Source organism: Kryptolebias marmoratus, linkage group LG3 (assembly GCF_001649575.2).
Source record: "Kryptolebias marmoratus isolate JLee-2015 linkage group LG3, ASM164957v2, whole genome shotgun sequence".
NCBI classification, from domain to species: domain Eukaryota; kingdom Metazoa; phylum Chordata; class Actinopteri; order Cyprinodontiformes; family Rivulidae; genus Kryptolebias; species Kryptolebias marmoratus.
Window position 1 is genome coordinate 17,607,973 of NC_051432.1, and position 22,236 is coordinate 17,630,208.

General features: G+C 41.1%; 2 protein-coding genes across 3 annotated transcripts in view; one reads left to right on the plus strand and one right to left on the minus strand.

Moving 5' to 3' along the window:
* col5a3b (collagen, type V, alpha 3b) overlaps positions 1–17,902 on the minus strand; it is a 38,692-nt gene extending 20,790 nt beyond the window's left edge. Inside the window, exons 1-12 of the mRNA XM_017424423.3 lie at positions 17,408–17,902; positions 6,298–6,465; positions 6,117–6,208; positions 5,808–5,929; positions 5,461–5,623; positions 3,244–3,366; positions 1,954–2,073; positions 1,735–1,863; positions 1,591–1,638; positions 683–724; positions 454–516; positions 296–370 (exon numbers count right to left, since the gene is read on the minus strand). Of these exons, the coding sequence (XP_017279912.1) occupies positions 296–370; positions 454–516; positions 683–724; positions 1,591–1,638; positions 1,735–1,863; positions 1,954–2,073; positions 3,244–3,366; positions 5,461–5,623; positions 5,808–5,929; positions 6,117–6,208; positions 6,298–6,465; positions 17,408–17,498 (1,236 nt within the window). The 5' untranslated portion in view covers positions 17,499–17,902. The remainder of the gene's footprint in view (positions 1–295; positions 371–453; positions 517–682; positions 725–1,590; positions 1,639–1,734; positions 1,864–1,953; positions 2,074–3,243; positions 3,367–5,460; positions 5,624–5,807; positions 5,930–6,116; positions 6,209–6,297; positions 6,466–17,407) is intronic.
* Positions 17,903–19,599: 1,697 nt separating this feature from the next.
* LOC108245380 (retinol dehydrogenase 8) overlaps positions 19,600–22,236 on the plus strand; it is a 6,959-nt gene continuing 4,322 nt past the window's right edge. Inside the window, exon 1 of one of the 2 annotated variants that reach the window (XM_017432293.3) lies at positions 19,600–19,786. In XM_017432293.3, the coding sequence (XP_017287782.1) occupies positions 19,681–19,786 (106 nt within the window). In that variant the 5' untranslated portion in view covers positions 19,600–19,680. Of the gene's footprint in view, positions 19,787–21,769; positions 22,160–22,236 lie in introns of those variants that run through there. The other variant, XM_017432369.3, reaches the window with a different exon arrangement.

A 22,236-nucleotide genomic window follows, 5' to 3' on the forward strand; every position in this document is an offset into this window, starting at 1 on the left:
AAACCCAGCACTATAACCCCACGATCTGAACCTAAATAACTCAGATTTAAGACCAGACAGATAATGTTCTGAAGCACACAGAAACCTGGGTACAGGTAGGTGTCAGAGACACACAGCTGCTGTGTGTGTGTGTGTGTGTGTGTAACCCAGCAGGCTCATTTTTCAGTAACAACATTCATACTTTTCCACTTTTCCATTTGCCTCGAGGCTTTGTTTGGGTTAATAGGACCTCAGTCACAGCAAGCTAACAGCACTTCCAGAGACCTCTGGGAACACAGTAATCTGCTGCTGTTACCGGTATGAGCATGATGTTTCCTGGGGGACCCGGGATCCCATCTGCACCGTTAAGACCCGGCCGCCCTGGAGGACCCTGACGGCACAGAGACGAGCTCAGTCACGAGGGGATGTCAGTGTAATCAGTAACTCGATCAGCAAACAGAGCACAGCCTTTACCAGCTCTCCGGGGTCTCCTCGAGGTCCCACTGGTCCTGTGATACCAGGCGGTCCCGGTTCTCCCTGCAAGTACCCAGAAAAATCAGCTAGTGAGTAAGAATGGAGAGCGCTTCCCTTTTACATGATCTCTGCAGTTGTTGTCGTGTCTGCAAGCCCACCAGAAAAAGTGTTTTTGAACCTGAAGAAAAATGTGTTTCAACTTACAAGTCATGCAGTAAACTTCACTAACCTCGGGTCCCGGGGGCCCATATGGTCCTGTAATCTGTGTTCCCTGTAAAAATTCACCAAAACAAACAAGGTTCTGTAGTTTCAATGGTAACAATCAAACACACATCGAGTCTGACCGCAATGTTTAAGGTTAATATTTAAGAACAGTCAAATAGAAATATCAAATAATACACCTCTGACAAAAGAGCCCTTTGATTAGCTTATTGAACAGTTAGGACCAAAATATACAACAAGAGGAAACTTGAACTTTTTACACAAACATTCAACTTTTTTGAGACATAAAACCCAGACTTTCTACTTTTGTTTTCTTATTTTCCGATCAGTTCTGCTGGATTTAATCATCAGTCAGAAGAAAAGGTTCGAGGTTAATTCAGCCATTAAAAGACATGATTTCTCCTGATAAAAATAAAACACACACACACACTGATTCGCTTCCTTTGCCACCACGTTCTAATTCAACCAGAGTTCTCACATGATGCATACAGATTAACAACAGCTGTATACATTATTATTATCAACTGCATGTGTTTATCAGTGTTATAAAAACGTAAAGAAACCTTTTTGTTTTTAGCATCGGCTCAAATATGTATAACTGGTATATTTCTGGCAAGCTAAGATCAGATAATTGTTTAGTTGAACTGTTTATCTGGCTTTAGTTAACTGACCATAGATTAGAAATGAAAACATGTTTTTTTGCGTTGTTTCTTTGTTTTTCATCAGATTTTTATACTTAACACAAAAAGTCTTTGGTTAGATTGGATCTAAACTACTTTAATGTCATCACCAACATGAAATGAGTTGGCACAAGTGATATATTTGTTTTTGGACTATCCGATTAAAGAATATGAACAACAAATCTTTAAGAACAGATTTTGGTTTTGCTCTGTTTTGTTTTTGTGACCATCTTACAGTTCCCAGAAAGCTTGGCTCGCCTTTCTGCCCTTTTTCTGGTAGATTCTGAATGAAAAAAGATGTTAAGGGAAAAAAAAAAATCAGTATAAATATGGATGAAAGATATTTTTTGTCTTCAAATGACTAAAATCTGGGCTGCACCTGTGTGTCATAAGAGTACTCTCGCTCTCTCTCAGCAGGTCCGTAACGCTCGTCGTATTCCTCCTCATATTCGTACTCGTTCACGTGATAGTAGTTTGTGGTGTTGTCGTAGTCTTCGTACTCTACAATCTGTCCGAAACACACAAACAGATACCAGCGATGAAGGGCCACACGAGGCAGGGAGAGACACAAAGAGTCGCTCTTCCTGCTGAGCCTCACCTCGTACTCCGTCACATTCGGACCTGATGTCACGGTGGACTCAGAGAGGTCTTCGTAGAGGTCGCTGTAGTCAAACTCCTCAAACTCTTCCACCACGCGCTTCTTAGCTGTTCTCTCTGTCTAGAGTCCACAAAAGAACAAAACATAGACAACAGATACCTTCAGAACTCTAAAACTGATTAAATTAACATAGTAAATATAAAATAATGTGAGATTTTAACCTTGGAGACATAAAACATTTCTGATTTTGAGACAAATCCACTACCAGCCTGTCAAAGTGAACACCGTCTGAAAGGCATTTAGTCTGATCGTTGCTCAGCTAAAGCTGGCCTAATGAAGTTTTATTTTTGTGTGACATGGAATAAAAGAGCTGCAACGAGAACACAGACTGGAGGTCATGAAAAGTGCAGCTTCCACACCAAGCTGGAGCTAAACCAGAGCTGCGTCTGGTCATTATTACCGTCTAGTTTAAATAATCTACAATGACTGACAGTGGACTCAGCAAGATGACAACCTTTCACAATAAAGGTCTCGTCAGAAACCTGAGCATCCTTTCTAATGGAGACTTTAAAAGCATGGACAGTGTTTTAAAACGGAGACAAGAGAAAAGCTTCTTCACTATAAAACAGTAAAAACTTTCATCGTTCTGGACCCAACTGCAGCACATTTCAATCAGATGGCTTAATTAGCACCCCATTTTTACAATCTCTATTGGCTTCTTTGCTTGAATTGCAGTTTTGGAAATGCATTAGAGTAAAAAAAAAAAAAAAATGAAAGCGTGTGCTGAGTTTAAGCCAGACGATGACTCAAACAGCAGCAGGAGGAAGTGATTGAAACCATTACCAGAACCTGGCAAAAAATTAAAAAATAACAAAAATATGGAACCACAAAGATGTGTAATGTGCTTTCATACTAGAAAAACGGATATAGAGGGTATAAGAGCAGAGTTCACTTGGAAAAATGGAGCAACATGACAACATGAGTGTGGGAATGTGAAATAAAATACAAGATTGTGATCAAACAATCAAGATACTAAGCACAACTGAAGCTAAACAATTTATTTTATATTAAAGCATGCTTCAGAGTAATAAAATATGTTTGTTTTTTTTAATTAACCATAGAAACATTTACAAGGCTAGTTTTGCTTGCAACCTTGGGGCTTTTTTATAGTATAACCTATTGATACAACTCAGTGTCTGTGAAACAGGCCAAATGTGAAACAAACACTTCATACTGACAAGGTTCAGCTCTGCCTGCCACGTCTCTGTTGGTTTTCAGGTGAGGACTCACCTGGTCAGTTTGTGTTAATATGCTGTCGTAGGGTAAAGGTGCGTCACAGTCTGGGATGTAGTCCTGACAGTAGGACTCTGCCGCTCTGGGATCGTCAACAAGCAGCAGCTGCTGGATTTCTCCCTAAGTTATGTAAACAGACAAACAAAACCCTGAAAGTCATCGATTCGCCAACGTCATCAGGAATGCAGATGTCGGATTGGATCGCATCGCGCGTCATCATCATCATCAATCATCGATCATAACTGTACGACGCGGCATTAATTTAATAAAACGACAAGCCACATCCAGATGTTTTTCATGTCTCTGTCTTTTAATGTGTTCATCTAGTCGGATCAAAGTGACTGAACATGCTGCTTTTATCGCCGCTCTGCAGTTAATCGTCTCCAGAGCTTCAAGCCTCTGGTGGTGTCAGCAGATTTCCTCCCCAGACAGACACCAATTCTTTCTCCTTTTCTCTCTGTTTTACACACACACACACAGTGAGAGGCCAACTAGATGTTGTTTAGTTAAACAGATCATCCACCTGACATAACAAAGGTCACCGCCTGCACTCCACGTCTGTCGAAATGACCTGAAACCACAAATAACAACCCAGAAACGGAACTTGTAAAAGTTTACAGTTTAAACAGCTACAGATTTTAGGGAGACGTTTTTGTTTGTTTTGACTGTGTTAATTTCTGCACTATTTGCTGATGAGCTCAAAGAATAAACATTCATATTAAAACATTACTGCGGACCTCAGGAATGTAAAGTTTCTGGGTGGTTTAAGGAGCTGCACTTCATCCTTGCAACCACTAGGGGGTAGTGCAGAGAGATAAGATTTTTTATTTATCATTTCAACAGATAAAACAAATAAGCACAAAGAACAAAAAAAACTTGAAATAAAACTTAGAACAGTAAGAATTTGCATACACAAAAAACCCTAAACAGTGACAGATTTTCACACATCTTTAAATTGAGTAAAGAAAATAACATTAAGGTTAATTTTATATTTGTCCATGATTTGTTTTTTTTCTGACTGACAGTTAATGGCATCAGTATGTAAACTTTTCCAATTCTGCAAATAATTTGAAGGTGAAAGTAACATTAAGCTTTTTTATCAGAAGGTGATTGGCCATTCTGTTTTATTAAATACATGAATGTGTGAAAACTTGGAAACTGCTCAGTCATGTTTTGCAGAAGTGTGTGTGTTATGACATGACATGACAAGCTACTTGCACTTGCAAATAATCATAGGACTGTATGTAAATAACAGTGACAGCAGTGAAAATGTTGATAAAACAGCATTTTCATGAACTGATTTAACATTTTTTTAAACTGTTTTAGGACGGCAGCAAGTCACTCTGATCCTGACCTCATTTGACCTTGCCGTTAGCTCGTCAGTCCAGTCACAAATAGACGCTTTTTCTCTGAACTGACATAATTCAAAGAGCTATCTGCAACAGGTAAGATATTAATTGTTTAGAAGCTCCCTTCAAAAAATATTTTTTGTTGTGACAAAAAGTTATTTCATATGATGATGATGATGGAGGTGGGTGGAAGCAGTTGTGGTGCCCTACAAGCTGACTACTCTTGAAAAACAGAAAATAAAATAGCTTCTCATCACAACACCTAATTGGTGTTGGACTGCATGTAATCAGTGGATCGAGTGCATCATATGGGTTTGCAGTGAACTGTTGTAATATTTTTAAGCGGGTTTTCTCTGGTTTTTTCTCTGAATTTGGAGACATTTGGGGTTTTTTTGCAAAAGTTACCAGGGGGAACCAAATATTTCAGCCGTCTGAAATAATCGGTTCCCCCTCTAAAACATGGGACAAAAATAATTTACCAACAAGTCCTTAACTGTGTTTATTCCTCTGTATTATGATATTATTAGCACATTTTATTCCTAAAAGACTGATGTTTTTTTTGTTTTTTAATGAGAAATATTTGCCTCTCTAAACAATGTTCATCACATTCCTTTTGAGTGTAAGATTTTTCTCCCACTGGGTGATCTCTGCCTACTTACTTAACAAGATCGACAGGTCCTGCTTGGTTTGTTTAAAACTTTGGAGAAACTAATGTCTTTTTTCAAACAAAGTGAATCATTTATTGTTCTTGTTTCAACTCATACAGTATGTGTAACAATTTGACATTTTACAGTTCACTGATGCACTCGTCTTTTACCTCCACTCGTGTTTGTCGCTACGTTTGGCACCATCTTCAGAAACTCACCTCAAACACGCCCTCGTCCAGCAGCCGCGTCCCGAACACCGTGACGCCGTCGGTGCTGACCCGAGGCTCGTGACCTCTGAGCAGGTCCAGAGTGTCCACCTTCTCACAGTCCAAGTACAGAGTCACCGCCTGGCCCTCAACACTGTAGGCAACTCTGTGCCACCTGGAGACAGTTAAGGAGAAGAAAGGCCACTCGAGTGTAATGACGTTTTTATTTTCTCCTTAAATTCAAAACTGAACTCAAATCCTTTTATTAACTGTAGCTTTTTTGTCAGTGGACTTGAGATAATAAAAAAGCTAAACACAAAAGCATGTGTATAGGTGCCTGTGTATGTGTAGTTACCCACTTGCCGTCAGCCAGGTTGATCTTTCTGAAGGTGGGGTAAAGTTCTGGGGTCGGCTGACCCTCGTGGTCCTCATACAGGAACACAGGAGAACGAGCGAGCTCCAAACCCAGCTGCTGTGTGCCCTGAAACATTACCAAGCATGGAGACCGTATACAGAGGTGTGGGTCATCTGATAGAAGCTGCAACAATTCTCGTGACAATCATTTCAGATTTTAAATTAAACAAAAAAAGGAATGTGGCAACGACAAAACTTCCAGAACAGACTGCATCGTGTCGATGTCACAGTGGTTGAAACCTCCTGATGCCTACCTGTGTGTCATACAAGGACAGGAGAAAAACCTGAGATCCTTTTGCAGCTTTAACCGTCGTCATCAGAGAGAAATTCACAGGAAACGGCAAATCTGGAAGGAATGCGCACATGCACAATAAAGTAAATGCTTTCATCCGACTCTCTGTCAAACAAGCCTCGCGGAGGTCTCTCAGAAGTTACCGGGGAACAGTTGTTTGGTGGGCGCGCTTAATTGAATCTTCTTGTTGATTTTAAAGGAGAGGTCTGTCTCCTCTCGTCCCGTCCTGCTGGTGCAAAGTCCCGCCTCCAGTGAGACACCCTCCATGTCCTCCGATAGCTCCAGGACCTTCAGGATGTCAATAGGATTAGCTGTAAAGACAAGAAAAAAGCAGTATAAGTCACAGGATGGGTGAGTTTCATCATAACCAGATTGTTAGTGTTTTTTTTATTTTTTTATTAAACAGATTAGTCGATACATTACAAACCCCCTTGTTATAAAGTTTTAATCCTCCTTGTGCTGCTGGGAATAACTCTAAATGTAAAACCTTCATTGCGTCCTGTGATGTATGGGGACGTTTGTGAATCTTTGAGTCCTGCAGGGTGTTGTTCCGGTTCACGCCGCAGGTACTTGTTCCAGTGAAGATCTGAGAGTTTGTTCAGATCTTTGTTTCTTAAACTCTGTCAGAACAGGGGGCCAAAATGAAAAACTTGGTCCAAGCCCAGGGCTGAGCTCGGTCTATACTTATTGAAAAATATATACAAATTAACCTTGGTTTTTAGCTGTAATATGTCAAATTTGCTTTAATTTCTTATGCCTTACTTTCTATAACCAACTTTTTCATTTAATATTTCTTATTAAAACACTTTATCACAATCCATCTAAATAGTAAAAAAAAAAGTCACTAATATTAGACTTTAAAAGAAGATGAGAAATCAGAAGAAGTTAATTAAAGCAGGCTCTCTGTTGCTCCGGCACATGTTAACTGAGATTCCTGACATCTTTTCTTGGCTGCAGGTTCTTCAACAAGAGTTTGATCTCATTTGACGTTCTCTGTTGCTCTTTTCACGTCAAAACCAAAGATGACATCTGAATGATGAATTCAGACTTGTTTTTCTTGGCTTAAAGTTGGCGACTCTGTCTGTTACAAGTTGGTGGGCCAGATCGGATATTTATGGTTTAAATATTATCTTGGTGGCCAGCTAAAATGTTAACAAGGGTGTGGATTGGATTTGACATGTGTCTTAGACTATTTCTGTGCATTTTTTTTCTCCTTTGTGTCAAATTGCTGCGTTAAGAGGAGTCTCTGCAATGCAGAGGTGTGAACACTCCACTTTAATGACACATCACCAGCACATGTGTGTTCAGAGGAAAATACACAAGGTTAAATTAAAAAAAAGGAAAAAATATACTAATTTATGAATGTTTTATAGTTTAGTGACAATCTGATGCAGTGTGCAGTACACCAGACTCTCATGGTGGCAGGAAGCGTGAGGCTGTAACAAGTAAACTTAAGACACAACAGCAAAAACTGGGAATATCTGCTCAGATTTGTAGCATTTACATCCACCTTCATTTTCTGAAGTTTCAGCAAATGTCTCAGTAATGAGACAACACTACAGACCCACAAATTTCCCAGCTTGCACAGAATAAATAAAGAAAAATATGTAGACAAATGAGGCATAAAGCCTAAAAAGACTTCTTTAATGTAGGTAAACAACATCTCGTTGATCAAACTTAAGATTTGCCGACTGTCTTAGCTTATTTATTGGTTCTGATTACTTCCCAAACACTGATGTCTATTTAGCTAAAGCAGAACCCATCTATGGGAACCACAATAATAAACCTCAGTACTTATCTTTGAAGCTGATCCAACTACGAACGTTACGGCTGCTCTGCTGTTTTACAGACTTTTAACACAGACTTCTTACATCCAGTACATTTCCTCTTTGACTTTCAGTCAAACATTTCTAACAAAGAAACTGTTAGAAATCTAGAAAACATGTCCAAACGGCAGCTGAACTTACTCACATTAAAAAAGGTGGATTTTTAAATTAAATAACTGTTTGCACTAAAACACCTCACACTCTGGAAGAATAAACTTTAGTTTTTGATTGAAGCTGACGTCACACAGCAGACACACACACACACACACACACACACACACACACACACACATACACACACAAAAAAAAAAGAGATGGATGGAATTTGGAGAATATATCCAGAGCTGTAATTGAGGCAGAAATGTACAACATATGCACACACACACACACACTCCTTTGGTCAGAGAGCTCTGCATGGAGGGACTAAGTAGACAAAGATGGGAAATGAAAGGCGAGTTGAAACGGGGAGCGACAGGAGAGAAATGGGCAACATATTGAAAAAAGGGGGTAAAAAAAGAAAAGAAATAATAGATTGCGGTGAAGAGGAGGGCAAGCCTCTACTGGTGTGGCTCCTTTTAACATCTATTTAAGAGGCTTACGTAACCCTCCATCTCCACCTGCCTTGGACCTTCACACACACAAACACACACTCTTTTTGCGTGCTGAGGTACACATGAGGTTGGCAAAATATCAAAGTCTGAGCACCAGATGTATTTGTTGTCTCTTATTTTAAGTTTATCCGTCCATCCGTCCATGTGTCTGCATGTCCCTCAGCTCGTAACTCTGTCTGTCACGAGCTAGCAATCATATCATTTCCAGAGACAACTGAAAGTTGCCGTTGATCTCCTTTTCTTTATGAGCTGATAAAAATCTGTTAAAGGTTGACTTTTGGAACATGATCTTTGCGTTTTGAGCTCTGACTGCTGATTGCGGTTCTCCACTTACAGCTGGAATCTAGATTTAAAAAGGAGACAAAAGCAAATGTTATCTTTGCCTTTTTTTCTTTTTTTTTTACACCTTATGTCTCACCTTTTGTTTTTAATTCCCAGGGAGGTGTTCATTACCTGTCAGATGATTCAAATTAAATTAACTGCGGTTGTACATACTTATATTCAATTATATCTTTGAACTAAATAGACAAATTGTAAATGTACATTTTAATGCTGATTTGTTTTCTTGTTTGCACAGGTGAGACAGTTAAGTAGTTTTTATCATTCTATACATTAGTCTACATTTTAATCCTAATTATATATTAAATCCATACCAGAAACCTTCACAAATATAGAGGTTATTTTTTCTTCTCAGGGACCATTAACCTCTGTAGGATGGGAATAAAATAAAAAGTAGTTTTATTAATCTGCTGAAATCATAAGCAGCTGTTAGCGTCTTTGTTACAAGTATAGTTTTTCTACAAGGTAGATTTTGGCGTGCAGACATGACGCTGCTCCTAAAATCTGTAAGCAGTGTGTACAGAAAGAGGGGTTTCACAGCAACGTACCAAAATATGAGCTGCAGTTCTGACGACTGAGAGCACCAGAGGACAAGACAAGACATGGAAACTTACTTCTTTACGTAGATATCAAAAACTTTGATTAATGTTTGCCTTCATTGCTGATTTATGGGTATTTGCTCGAGTTTAAAACAACATCAATGCACTGTACATAAACTATTTTGTTCATTTACACACACACAAGGTTGTTCTGGTCTGTGTCGGTATCTACTGTTATCCCGAGGCTTTAGGCTGCTGTGTGAGGGGCACCGTGAACAACATGCACACACACGCAGGGTATGCTGTAAGCCTCAACAAAATGTAGAACTGTCTTTTGAACAAAAAAAAAAAAAAAAGACCCAAACGGCAAAATGTTCTTCTCTGTCTGAGTCGCTCCAATGACCTAAAGCCAACAAATAAGTGAGCCTCATCTGCAACTGAAATGAAAACCGTAGGTATCCAAACTTTGCTAAAGCGACAACAGAATGTGAGCGGCAGCAACGCCAACCTGAAACAGCAGGATCTCTGTGGGTCCCAGTTACCGACCGGCACATTTTTAACTTATTTGTAACTTTTTCAGCTATTTTTCCACTCTCAGAATTATGACATAAAAAGCTAAGAGCTAAGCATCAAAACTAAAAGGCACAAAACAGTCAAACCGGTGCTTATATTTCACTGTAAGCTAGGCAGTGGTCTACCTGTCTAACTCTTTGTCTGTTTATAACACCTGTAATCTGATGCTTTTCAAAGTCTAGAGACTATACATGTCACTGTTGGATTTATTTGGCTCACTGTTATATAAGACGTGTAATTGATAGCATAGCCAGTTTATGATGCCAGGACTCGGCATGCCTGAGGCGCCGATCATGCGGCGCCCAACCCCAACCCTGACGACTCTCCCCACAGGTGGTGGGCCCATCTGCGGGGGAGAGTCATCGAAGCGCTCAGGCGTCCTGACTGAATGCCTCCTGAGCGCCTCCCTCTGGAGGTTTTCTGGACGCGTCCCACTGCCAGGGGACCCCAAAGCAGACCCCCTGAACTCACTGGATGGATTACGCATCCCCTCTGGCCTGGGAACGCCAGGAGGAGCTGGAGAGAGTCGCTGAGGCGGCGGACGTCTGGGTTTTCTTTCTGTCGCCACCTGACTACAAATGAAAGGAAGCCTATGGACAGATGGAGATTAGCAGAGACACCAAATTCTCCGAAGACACTGACGACACCTGAACTGACCACCTGTAGCTTGAACTGTAAATAAATATAGCACAGATGGAGATTGATGGTATATATGCAAGTTATTGCACTTGGGTCCAAGACTTTATTATTTTAACATTTTTAAACTACTTTTGGAAAAAATCCTAATCCCAACAACAGAGTCATAGTTCAACCTCAGATCTCTTGCTGGAGAAGTGATGCAAAACAACACCCTGACAAACTGAACTAGCACCACTTCAGAAAGGCTTCAGATATTCTGGAAACCAGATGTGGTTCTGTCTTTGCGTGTGTTTAAAACCAAAAGTCCAGGTAGAGTTGTTTTAATTGTGTGCATGTGTTGCTGTGCACAGTGTTAGTGATTAGACTGTGATTATCCCAGTAATGGCAGAGAATGCAACAACACACTTGATGCTGAAAGAAGAGTTACGTTTTCGTTTAGGTCTCCCACACTGGCTCACAAAAACCAGAACCAGCACCAGGGCTGAAGTCTGCCCCAGGAGCTTTTCACTGAAGCGCTGAGTCTCTTTTTCTTTTTCCTGCAGCTTTTTCTCAAATGCCCCACTGAAACATTTAACATGACTTAAAGAACAGAACTACTCAAATGATAAAAAAAGCGAGCGATGAAAACCAGACAGATGAAAACACGAAAAGGAGAGAGAAGAATGACACAGAGAGACCATATGCTCTCTTTTCTTCCAGTTCAGCTGGATCTGATCAAAGACAAACACTGCACAGTCTCTTCTGCTGCCCAACACATGCATTTTACCCAAATTTATATTTTATTTTGGTGTCAGAGGAAAGGGGGCTACAAACAGACAGACGGACATGTGCTTCTCATCTCCTTCGAGGAATGCGGGCTGAAATCTCAGCTCACCTCTAGTCCAAACACTTCAGCTGAAATCTTCCTCTCTGTGTAAAAGAACAGAGGGTTTCTTCCACGTGCAGTGCATCCTTTCCAACAAAGCCGCCCTCAGTGACTGCACCAATATTTGTCCATCCTGGGGTTCATCTCTTTAGGTGGCTTCGTGCTCTGTTTTAATTGGACGCCGCATCGTATGGAGGCTTTGATTTTTGAGAACAAAGAGGGAGGAACACGTATCCAAACAAGAGAAATAAATTTATAGCGCTGACATGTTATGACTGATGTCATTGCTTCACAGCCTTACCAGGATTAATAAAACAATAATGCAAACAGAGAGACCTGAATACAATAAAGCAACACTTGATGCTTTGTGTTCAGAACAATCTTTCAACCAAACTGCAGATCTGTTTGCCCAGTTGCATCAAATGACTACGAGTCCTACTTTCATTTTACCTGGCTGATAGCCACCTACATCTTAATGACTTTTTATAATTTATAGCTCCTTCAGTCCAAGGCTTTTTCAACACAAATATGTTTTTTTTTAATCTTACAGATTTGATCTGTTATCTACACTCAAAATGCAAATTTTGGTTGCTGAAAAAGTCATTTTGAAACCCTGTTCTGTTCACATTAAAGATATTTAGAAACTCCACTTGCAGCGATGAAGAGGTTACCCTGAGTGTTCTGCTTGTTGCATCATTACTACCTTCCTCTAGCATTCAAACTTCACTAAGCGTGAAGAGGACAGTGTTATTCCTAATCTCCTTTACAGTAATTCTCTCTGAAAGCGTAATGAAACGAGGCATCAGGATGCGCTACAGAGATCGTTGCTACAAAGTCCAAGACAAAATCATCTGCTGCCATCTCTGGTGTTTGGATTTTGTGGATTGCAGCCCTATTTAAGAGTAACATACATTCCATAAAACAGGGTATTCATTAACTTTGTTATGCTGCTATAGATCAACTGCACACATGTTATGTCAGGTTCAGAGAGAGATAAAATGCAAAACGTAGGGTTAATCAGATCTTTGTATACAAATGGTAATAATTTGATTTAAAACCTAATGTGTTAGTTGTGATATATTTTTAAATAGTGGTCATTATCTTGTTAGAATGGCTTTATAAAGATTTTAAACACACCAAACAACTGCACATGTAGCTTTAAGGCCAATAAACAACCTTGAGATCTACCATTTGTTCTGTGACCAGAAATGAAGCACAAAGAAACAGACATGTTAGACAATTAGACATATTAATAACAGAAGTGCCTCCCTGACATGAATGCACCATGCTTATAGAAATAACAAATGGTTTTGATAGCATGTTGATTACAAATACAGACAGACTTATGGTGCATCTCATTTGTACTTGAAAGTCAGAATTTCCCAGTTTTAAGTTGGGAAAAACCAATTGAATTGTCCCACAAACTTTGAATTCTGACATGGAAAATCCTGCAAAATCCAATATGGCTGCCTCACACATACAAGGCAGAGACAGCTGCAATAATAAACTGTACATTTTCAATTCTGTCAACATTTATTTCATGAAATCAGTTGTGTAAATAGCACTGCACAATCTGTAATGATGAAGGTGTTGCTGCAATGTTTGAATGCATAGAATGACGAGAAAAATACTTTGTTATTAGCTTGTATTGCTAATAGTTAGCTAAACACATGAAATGACAAATCCCACTGGAATACACTTAAAGGAAAAATCTCATCAGTTTTGAAATAATGTCCTTTCTAATGGTTATCAGTAGTTAGTACCTTATCAGCCCTAACATCAGTCATAGAGGTTGGAGTACAGAGAAAAGGGCAAAAATCATCATCCAGGCTAGGCTAACAGCTAGCCAAACGAGGCCCATTGGTGCTGAGGCTGTGAATGTATCAGTCCGCCGGATAAGAGTGTCTAGTCTGTCCAAAAGTTTACCCAACATCTGGTGACTGATACATTCACAGCCTCAGCACCAATGGCGTAAACACCCTCTATTTCAATGAGTCTATGTCCAACACAAACATTTGTGCAATAACTCGAACATTGTTCAGGTGAGAAACAGCGATAAACTAAACAGTGTCATGCAAAATTATACAGGTTTAACATTAGCATTTATGAGAAAGAGTTGTGTTATAAACCTGAAAAATATTTTATTTAAAAAGCCATTATAGCCTAGCCTGGATGAAAACTTTTGCCCTTTCAACTTGTGACGTAAACAGAGTGCAGCAGTAATCGTCGGGTTCTCCAGAGAACGAAGGGTTAATCGAGTCCTGAGTTAATGTCACCTCTGCATCGAGTGTCAGCTGCAAGAAACGCCTCCAGACACCACATTCTGCACCAGCTGACCTAAAAACCTCCCTTCAACAAAACTGCTCAAACTGTCAGTTGAAAGACCACCGTCATCAATCACGCCACGAGATAATTTCCTTCCCGTGGGCCACTGAGCGCCTTCCACCGCAGCCCCGCCGCTGTGTGAGTGTGAGCACTAACAAAAGAAGGGCAGGCTAAGTGGAAAGCACTTTGTTCGTTAGGGCAGAGAGGTGCAAACACGTTCGCCATATCTGAGTTTAGGGGGTTAGCATGTTGGCACCACAAACAACAGTCCGTGAAGGTGGGAATGAAATCGGTTTCGCTTGTATCGTTTACGTAAATTCAAACCTGTGATCAATGAAGAATTAAGAGAGACAAGTTACAAACTAGAGCGGGTCCAAAAAAATCTTAACAATTCATCTACTAGACACTAAAATATTTCACTATGGCACACCAACCAACAGAGACACTTCCAACTATAATTTGCTTTCTTACCTTTGCACCATTTACTGAGGTAAGATAATGCCTTAAGTCATAAATTATGTCTTGTGGACAGGTGTGCAAACTGATAGTGATTGTCTCGTGAACCATCTTCCTGCTGTTGTTCTAACTTTGAAAGCAACTAAACTAAACTTGGTTATTAAAGTGGTAAACATTAGGGGCCACTCGACCACCTTAAAAGACGACATTGGTCGGGCCGATGGTTTCATGTGAGCCACAGTGAGACTTTTAATGTACGTTCCTGAAGCACCTGGGGTCGGATCGTGACATGCTTGACCGTAACCTGACCTCATAATTCAGTGGGTTTACAATCATCATTCAGGCCCAGCCCAAGCTGCTGTCAGCCAGGTGTTTGGCTGCGACTGACACCGAGAAAAGTATCAAAAATTCACCTGAAAGCCACAATAAAGGTAAATGTTTGTCCAACAACTGGTAAAAAAAAGCATCTATAGTGTGTGTATGCTCTTTATTAACAGAAGAGTTATTTTCTAATAAAATCCAAAGTACAAGGAAGGGCATCCTGAGGGATGCTGCAGGGGTCACACCCTTAGTTTGACCTAACCCCAAAGGTGCAGAGGTCACATTAGTCACTTCAGTAACGACCTCCACGGACAGAGTGATGTTTGAACATGTGTGTGTTACTACTTCTTACACGGCGGGATAATAATGCCGGCAAACTTTGATCGCTTTATATTACTATTTTTAAAGAAACAGATTCAGAGCATCACTTATTGCCGATAGGTGACTTTTACTTTGAGATTCTTGGGACATCACATAAACGCTTTCCATCTTTCTCAGCATGTTCTCAGACAGAGCAGGTGGAGACAGCATGGTGGAGAGTCTGACGTCTGAAATGCCGATGTGGTCCTGAATCAACCAGGAGGCTGTTGGTAAAACAACTGATGCCATAAAGTGTAAAGCAACAATTCAGCTCTTGTGAAAGATTTATGAGCAATTAAGACCTTTATCAGTTAATAAAAATGGCTCATTAAAACAATCTCAATTTGGAGAAATTCTGTTTAGTTCTGACAGGATAGATGAGCTCAGATAAGACGCCGTCCACACAGGAACGGTTTTTGTGAATTCAGCCTTACGTCCACACAGAAACAGCATTTCAGGCGCCCCAAAATGTTATAGCTTGTTTTTTTCCAAGAGTAAAAAAAATCTTGAAACATAACTCTTCTTGCAGTTTTTGTGTGGTAAAATAATGTAACCTTCTGAAAACAATGTCATAACCCCCGCCTTCTGCCTAACCTTTGACCCCAAACCTGATAAACGTAATAATGACAGGTTATACGCTTGTGTATGTTTTGCAGATACCAGCTGCTCAATTACAGTAAAACCTTTGTTTTCTGTTTAACTTCAATGAGCAGAGGAAGCTGATGAACAATAACCATGTCTTAAATATCTTTTTATTATTACACCAAAGGCCAAATAGGTTTTTACTGCTTTATAAAGAGTCTGCGTCAACAATACTAAAAAGCAAATGTTTTAAGAGGTCAACAATTGTGTTTAAATAATCTAGCCTGATATACTTTGAACAGTGTGAGGAAAACCTTTCCCTCAGCCGTCTCTCGCTGGATACTGGATCTGAAAAGTGTCCATAATGTCTTTGGATTGGGATTAACACGACTCCCAGTTAACAGTTCAATGAGACCCAAAGTAGGCGTTCCTCTTCGCCATCAGCCCACTGAAAGGATTAGATTTTTTTGCTCATATTTTTCCTTTTGGTGTTTACAGTTTGGAGCGTCTACTCCAAGCCTTGCTTCCTGTTTCTGGCGGGGGGGATTCCGTGACAGAAGTGATCTGAGATTACAGCGCCACGTGCAGGCCGGGCACAGTTACTGCACCATTCTGGGCTGTTTTCTGCACTTATGTGAGAACGTAAGCATTTCTAGAAACAGTGAAGTGTTTACGAGGATATTTTTAGCAAAAACAGCAAGAAAATATTTGTTATGGGGAAAAAAAGGCCTAGGAAGAAAGTGGGTTGCTGCTTTTTAAAACAGCTCCAGTCTGAAAAGTTTCATGGCTGTTCAGGTGTGAGCTACTTTATAAACCTTAACATAAGAGTCAGTTTCACGGTATTTAGAATTCTGTTATTTGTGAGAGAAAATAGCTGCTAGCTGTGGCACTTCCAGCTTAGTCTTGGACTCATCTTGCAGGAATATCATAATATTACTGCCAGAATAACAGGTGTATTGCTTTATAGTGGGTTATGTTAATGCCATTTTAGAAATTTCTATTTATTAAATTTTGAGATTGGAGTTGTTTTAAGACGACACTGTTGTATTAGCCCCATTTCAATTAGACATTAGTTTGGATAAATTCTGCTAAAATGCCAAAGTTATCTGCAGCAGGTAGGATATTAATTGCTCATAACCTTTCCACAGTATCACTTCAGTTACTCAAACCTCCTGATGCTCACTTTTAGCTGCTTGTGCTGATAATCATCAGTGATGCCAGCCTCTAACAGGCCTGAAGATAAAAGTCTCCATCTGGATCCGGAGCAGCTCCAGGCGCTGCTGTATATAGCGAAGCATCCCCTGAACCGTTCGAGCACACCTCACTTCAATTTGCCCGAGTCTGTTCCACGTTACAGCTGGAGAGGTTAAATATCCGGCAAGCTGTAGTATGAGGGGAACACTGATACAGCAAGGTATGGCACAACAAGTCTGGACACATATAGGCCTATAGCTCTAGACTGTCTTCTAAATGTGCAGTAAGCTCAGTTCAATCAGCTTTAGGCCAAATCATCCCTCAAATGGAAGCTATTTTTGGGAGGGGGGTGTAGTCGTGAATGACATGGACAAGAGAAGTTCACGGGGAAGAGGGAAAGTCTTCAAGAATGAATCTGTCTTTGCATGTAAACGTGACAGTCTTAATATTAGTTGGAAATTATTAGATTAGAAAAACATGAAAGCAGCTGGTGGAGAGTTTGGAGCAGGTGGTGGCACAGTTAGAAGAGAGGCAGATATCAGGAGGAACCAAATTAAACCTGTAAAGATGCATTTTGTTTTAATATGCACAGTAAAGAGAAGATGAGGGATATTTCAGCCTACCTGCTCGTGAAACAGAGAAGAAAGTGATAAGCAGCAGCAGCAGCTGCAGCTGCGGTCTCCACGTGTCGCGCGTTAAGCTCCATCGATCCATCACGCCTCATCAGAAGATGATATAATGACCACCAGCAACTCCGCTGGGACAGTTGCACGAGCTCCAACAGCTCAGAAGCGCGTCTGGGCGCGCGCGCTCCGGCAGCTGGCAGGTAATTAGGCGCGCGCCTGCGTACAGAGCCCGCTGAGAGTCAGCTCCATTTACAGCTGCTGACACCTCTGAGCACACCGGTGGAGACGGGGGGTGGGGGGCGCAAGAAAGTCGGACCCTGGGAAGGAGTTCTGTCATCTCCAGAGAATTTTACTCACTTTCTCTTCCCTCCCTCCTCTCCGGGGCGAGCCCTCCCTCACTCCCTCCCCGCGGACTCAGTGGGGCTGAAGCGTAATTACCGCGCGTGCCAATATGAGCCTAATTAGCGCGCGCTGCGTCCGTCCACTCCCGCGCAGACTGAGCGGACCTGACACGCCAACACCTGACAGCCTGACACCGAACCGTGCAGCAGGTTCGGGGAAGCCCGCGTGCCACCCGCCCGCAGACCCGCGTGCAGATGTGCGCGCACGGAGCTGCGCGTGAGCGCGCAGCGGCGGCATGCTAGGACAGGACGAAGGTGCTGCCCAGCTAATAAAAATATGCTGCTGCAGATTCCAAATTCCAGTGCCTGTCTGTCTTTGCCCTCGCCACACTCAGCTCAGTCGCACAGCATAATTACCCCTCTGAATGCGCAATTGTACAGAAAAAAATGTAAACTGGATGAGTTCTTGTTTTAAAGGTTCACCCTTAGTTTTGTTCCTGTAAGATGTGGGGGTCAGGGTCAGCCCTGAAACTGACTGGGAGGTTATGAGCCATGCACACACATGCATACATGTCTCTCTTCTGCTTTAGAGATCATTTATGTTAATAACTAGTTTGTGTAAGAGGATACAGCCTGTTTTGTTTGGATGAGGCAGGCTAAAATACAACCCTCACTGAACGGATCTGAACTGAGCTCTCAGAAAGCAATCACTGGACTGACATCTACAACTGATCAACTCCTTGTGTCAACCTCATTCAAGATGGCTGCCACAGCTTATGATCTTAACCCACACAAAAGTGGTCATGCCTCGGTAAACTCTACAGGTATTCAGCTAAAATGCAGTGTGGTAGTAGCTGAGAGTCATTCGCAACACATGCTTCAAGCACTAACACATCATGCAAGATACTGCAACATCACATGAGATTCTGCATTTTCAAGGTTGGACCAAAACAGCAACAACTCCATCATTTGGCATGAAAGGTGGCGGGTGACATGCAGTTTATTTCATTTGAAATATGTTTATTGTCTGCTTTGTTTAATTTTGGGTGAGCATATAACACTTCCATTAGAGAAGAAGACATAAATAATTGGTGCCTCTCTGATAAAAACGGTCTTTATGTCAGCGAGTGAGGTCTGTAGATGCCTGGCTTCTTCATCTGGTGTTTTGTACCTTACAAGATCAGCGGTGAAGATAATTTTAATGGGGTGAATAATAATGATGAGAGGTTCGAGGTTTTTGGTTACATAAGTCATTTTTGGCTCCAGACACACATGCAGAAACTGACTGTAAAGAAAATAGATTCTAGGCATGTTTCCAAAGTCCCTTCCTCCTGCTTCAGGGAGGATTGTGTTAAACTTCTGACTGCCGGCTGCACTCAGAAGTGTGTGTGTGAAACAGAGATTGATGACTTCATGAGAGTCACATTTTTTTCATTTAATAATAATTAAAAAATCATAGCTAAGATTTCTTATTTAAATAAAAACATCCATATAGACGATATTCATTAACTCAAATGTAAAATCTTAAATATAACAACAACAAAAAAAAAACTCTTTCGCTTATGTGTATCTTTGAACAATAAAAACTTTGACCACTGGGTGGCGCCAAATCCAAACCTTAACCCAGTACAGAGTCTCACGAGGTGAGTTTTTTCTTTCTCAGACTGTGTGAATCACTGCTTTATGCTGTATGGCACAAGTATGATCAGAAACAAACTTTCAGGTCTGATATTTAAACACTTGCTGGATTTTTTTCCCCCTCCAAAACGCAGAGTCACTCCTGGACTGAATAACCTGTCGGATAATCCCAGTCTTTCTCTGTCCATGTGACTCACTCTGTGTTATCCTCTTACTGTGGCTCCTCTGCAGAGCTGTTTGTTTGTCTTCTGGTTTCCCAGCTGGACAACAAAGCAGAGAGCCAGAGGAACCATGGGGAGTCCTGGGCAGAAAGTGGTGCTGATCACGGGCTGCTCCTCGGGCATCGGACTGAGGATGGCTGTGATGCTGGCCAAAGATGAAAAGAAGCGCTATCATGGTAAGTGTGTGGACAGGCAGAATAGATATTTATTTTACTGTGCTTGGCGTATCATGTAAAGAGGTTTTGTTTTAAAGCATGTGGAAGACAAATGGCAGGTATCAGAGAAATGCGGCATTTACCTCCTCCTCTGTCTGTAACACAAGATGACCTCGCCATGTTGGGTTTGTTACATTTGGTAATAATGATTACACTGAAAAATTATGTCACATTGGAAAACTGATTCAGACTACTGGAGAGATTTAGCGAATCTACTAAATCTGAAATACAAACTACCACATAAACCTGTAAAAGGAAGCTTACAATCCTCCCAACGAGGAGGTCAGAGGTCACAGAGGACCTCCACGGCAAAACTTCATGCCATCACAAGTAAAAGCTACTATAACAGTGAGCTGATATTTTGACAACAGACACACAAGCAGGTCATTTTCTGTCACACGCACAAAAACACCTAAAATCCAGACAACATACTGTAAATAAAATCAGTACTGACATGAACTAAATGGGATGGTTTGTCCCATGAAATGAGGCCAGTGGAGCATCGGGTTATCTGTACAAACTGAGGCTGTGTGAACTCCCGCAAAGAATAAGCAGATCTAGTTTGACAACATAATTTACCACACAAAGTGTCTCGTTGGAAAACTGATTCAGACCAAAAACAGATTGCAAATAAAGACAATGTGTCTGTTAGATCATACTGTAAGATTACCATTATCTTTATCTTTATATAAGTGTCATTTAATGTTCGAGCTGATTAAACTGACATATTGGGTTTATCTCACTGAACAATATGATACTGTATATCTTCTGTAGGACAGTCTGAAAAAGGTCAGATTATGATGCGAGTTCCATTTCATGCTATAAGATTATTAGATACAGCATCTCTCTACCAGAGCCACAAGGAGACCAAATGAGTCAAATAAAACCATTTGTGAATTTGACAAAAAAATGAATAAATTGAAGCCTTACAAGAAATAATCCTGACTTTGTAAATCTCTTGAGAATCCGTGTGCTTCACAGTCTAGTCAGCCAATCGTTAAAAAATAAAACTTACATCACAGCTACCTAAGCGCACTCTGATGTACGCAGTCCTGCCACGTTTGGGTCATCAGAAAACCTTCCCTGTTCTGAAAAAAAGATCCATTAGTCTCCAAGAAAATCGGATGCTATAATCTATTTGACTGGTTTTCCTTTCAATAAGACAATAAATAAATAAAGCAGATCTGCAACATTCGAGCCAGTCTAGTGTTAAGTTGTTGATAATTAGGCCAACTTTCCATAATGAGCTAAAGTGGAAAATAAAAAAATACATCAGACTCAAGCCCTGAGTGAAGAAAGGGTTAATTGGGCTGAAAGCTTTGTGTATCTACAACCGCTGAGATCTGATTTTAAATTAAAGGCTCCCAGCTTGTTTCGCCTCTCTGTAGGCACGTGCAATCATCCCTATGATCCCGACGCAGCTGTAAGGCCTTTAAGACACTAAACAGCAGTTAAAATAGGCAGCAAAGCCGACTTTAGGCTAATAATGGCCTGGCTCGTAGGGCTCCAGGGTGGATCACAGGCTGGACGGGGCTAATCTTAGAACAGGCAGGTGAGATGAGCTTCGTGTTTGTTTAAGACTAGTAGCTGATGGAACAGGGCTGCTTATGCACACAAGAAGCTTCTTTTGATTTCTCTTTACCATTCCCACTTTCTTCAGCAGGTTTTTTTTTTTATATCCTGAAACAATAACACAGAAAATACGCACCAAAAGAGGATCACTCAGGGCAGAAACTCTGACCCATCATGCATATAATTATTCTGTAACCTAACAGTGAGAAGATAGTGTGGAAAGGCCCGAGGGTCCAGACAGCTTGAGTCAACACCTGTTGCTGAGTCAAATCCACCCGCTTGCTTCGTGCTCACGGTGAATCCAGCCTCTGCTGGGAGGTCTGCGGCCCACACCTTTCACCTACTTTGAATCACCCAGGCGTCCAACAAGACTCAAATTACCATGACAGACTTGTCAGACTACCAGATGAGTAGGATTTAAAAGAAAAAGAAAAAAAGAAACAACGATGCAACTTGACCAATTGACTCGCGGCTCCAGACGGTGAATCACTGCTCCTTTAGCCAAGAGGCGGCCCGAGGACCCAGTGAGGACGCGACAGGCCAAATGGAGCCCGCGTCCGCGGTGAGCCCCGGATCCCCTCTGTCACTCCTCTCTGAGGCTTTTAGACTGGAACCGGGAAGGGGAGGTACCCTGGCACCCCTAACTTAGCTCAGCTCGTGCCCTTATTGTGCCACCACACCAGAATATGAACCAGCAGAGAGAGAACGCACACTCAGGAACTTACCGAGGACGCAGGAAAGAGCCCAGGAGTCACCGATCAGGTATACGCCTCACGGCCAAACTTTATTGAAGGTGTAAAAATTAGATTATATCCCAGTTACAAGTTATGTGATTAAAA